This window comes from Mesitornis unicolor, unplaced genomic scaffold (assembly GCF_000695765.1).
Source record: "Mesitornis unicolor isolate BGI_N332 unplaced genomic scaffold, ASM69576v1 scaffold49997, whole genome shotgun sequence".
In the NCBI taxonomy this organism is placed as follows: Eukaryota; Metazoa; Chordata; class Aves; order Mesitornithiformes; family Mesitornithidae; genus Mesitornis; species Mesitornis unicolor.
The window spans coordinates 521-1,818 of record NW_010198043.1 but is presented as its reverse complement, the minus strand read 5'-3'; the positions used below and the strand labels follow the sequence as shown (position 1 = coordinate 1,818).

Sequence of the window (1,298 nt, the reverse complement as noted above, 5' to 3'; positions counted from 1 at the left end):
TGAGTTGATTGATCAAGGGTTCCCAGCATTAAGCTATAAAACTGTTCGGGAAATGAGCCACCTGATTGACTAGCATATGTTTGCTAACACCAAGAGAATAAATATACAGCTTCAGAAAACTAAGTTACATCACATTTTTATTTTAAATAACCAAGTTCCATGTTAAAGCTCAATAGCCCCATGTTCCCTTTAAAATGGCAAACCATTAAAAAGCTTCTTTTATAAAACTAAAGCTAACAGCAGCTGAAACTTTTATGTCTAACACATTTATATTACAATGTATACTAAATTTGCAGGTACAAAGTTTTCAAAGCTGTTCCACTATCAAGCCGATTTTGACTTTTTGGGACTAACCCCACCATCTCCAGCTGACTTCTCTGCCGGCCTCTTTCTTAACCCTTTCATTTTGCGCGTCTGCAGTTTACCAAGATCTTGCTTCTGCATGTGGATTCGACCGTAGGTTGTACCGAACACATCATGGGAGATATTCTTTTTCTTCTTAGGCTGCAGGGAAAGAACAAAATCAGTATTTCTGAGTAGAAAGTGCCAGAAGCTATGGTGAGAATCAAGTGCCTAAAAGTAAGGCTGCAGCATATGTTGTTTGGAGCTTAGAGGTTAAGATTTGTTCTGTATGTTTTATATGCCCACAGAGGAGACTTGGAATGGCAGCTGATCACCACAGAAGTGCTGTGGCCCCAGAAATCTCAGGTGGCCTATACAAAAGTAAGCTTTGGTCCAATATCCAATATGTAATACTTCAGCTTTTGCTCTTCTTCACAGATAGATCTGGAAGCAATATACTTTCCAAGGTACGAACCTTCAGGGCTTTCGGTTGTTTTAAAGACAGCTTATACAGGTCATCTGAAGCTAAATGTGTCCTCCTCATAAGCAGATCTAATGAAGGTCCCATCTCTTCCAGTTCAATTCTTGGTATTTTACAGCCAGATTTCTTCAGAAGCACTCTAGAAAGGAAAAACAACCAAAATCAACATTGTCCTCTGTGATAAACATTTATCTGTCTTCCTAAAGGGCAGGTTCAATCCTGTAGTTCAGAAGACCTTTAAAAACAATTGCTACTGCTATCTCTGTTGTTGAGAAAGGTGCCTCTCAATAACAATTTATATTAAATCTGTCCCATCACAATTTGAACACACCCAAAAGATAACCTGGCTAATTAACTTTTTTTTTTTTTTAATGAGACCAATATTAACAGAATTACTGTTAAAACTCAGTCCCAGTACCCTGAAAGCCATATCACTCCTCAAATCCAAAATAGTGCCCTGGGTACTAAAAGGCAT

The 1,298-nt window shown here is 38.2% G+C and overlaps 1 protein-coding gene across 1 annotated transcript; it reads right to left on the bottom strand.

Moving 5' to 3' along the window:
- Positions 1-212: 212 nt before the first annotated feature.
- LOC104544197 (ribosome production factor 2 homolog) lies at positions 213-973 on the bottom strand (the record flags this gene model as incomplete). The annotated part of the gene is made up of 2 exons (XM_010189002.1): positions 213-504; positions 818-973. Coding segments are annotated over 2 exons (336 nt in total), but the record flags the coding sequence as incomplete, so codon positions are not given.
- Between the last annotated feature and the right edge of the window lie 325 nt (positions 974-1,298).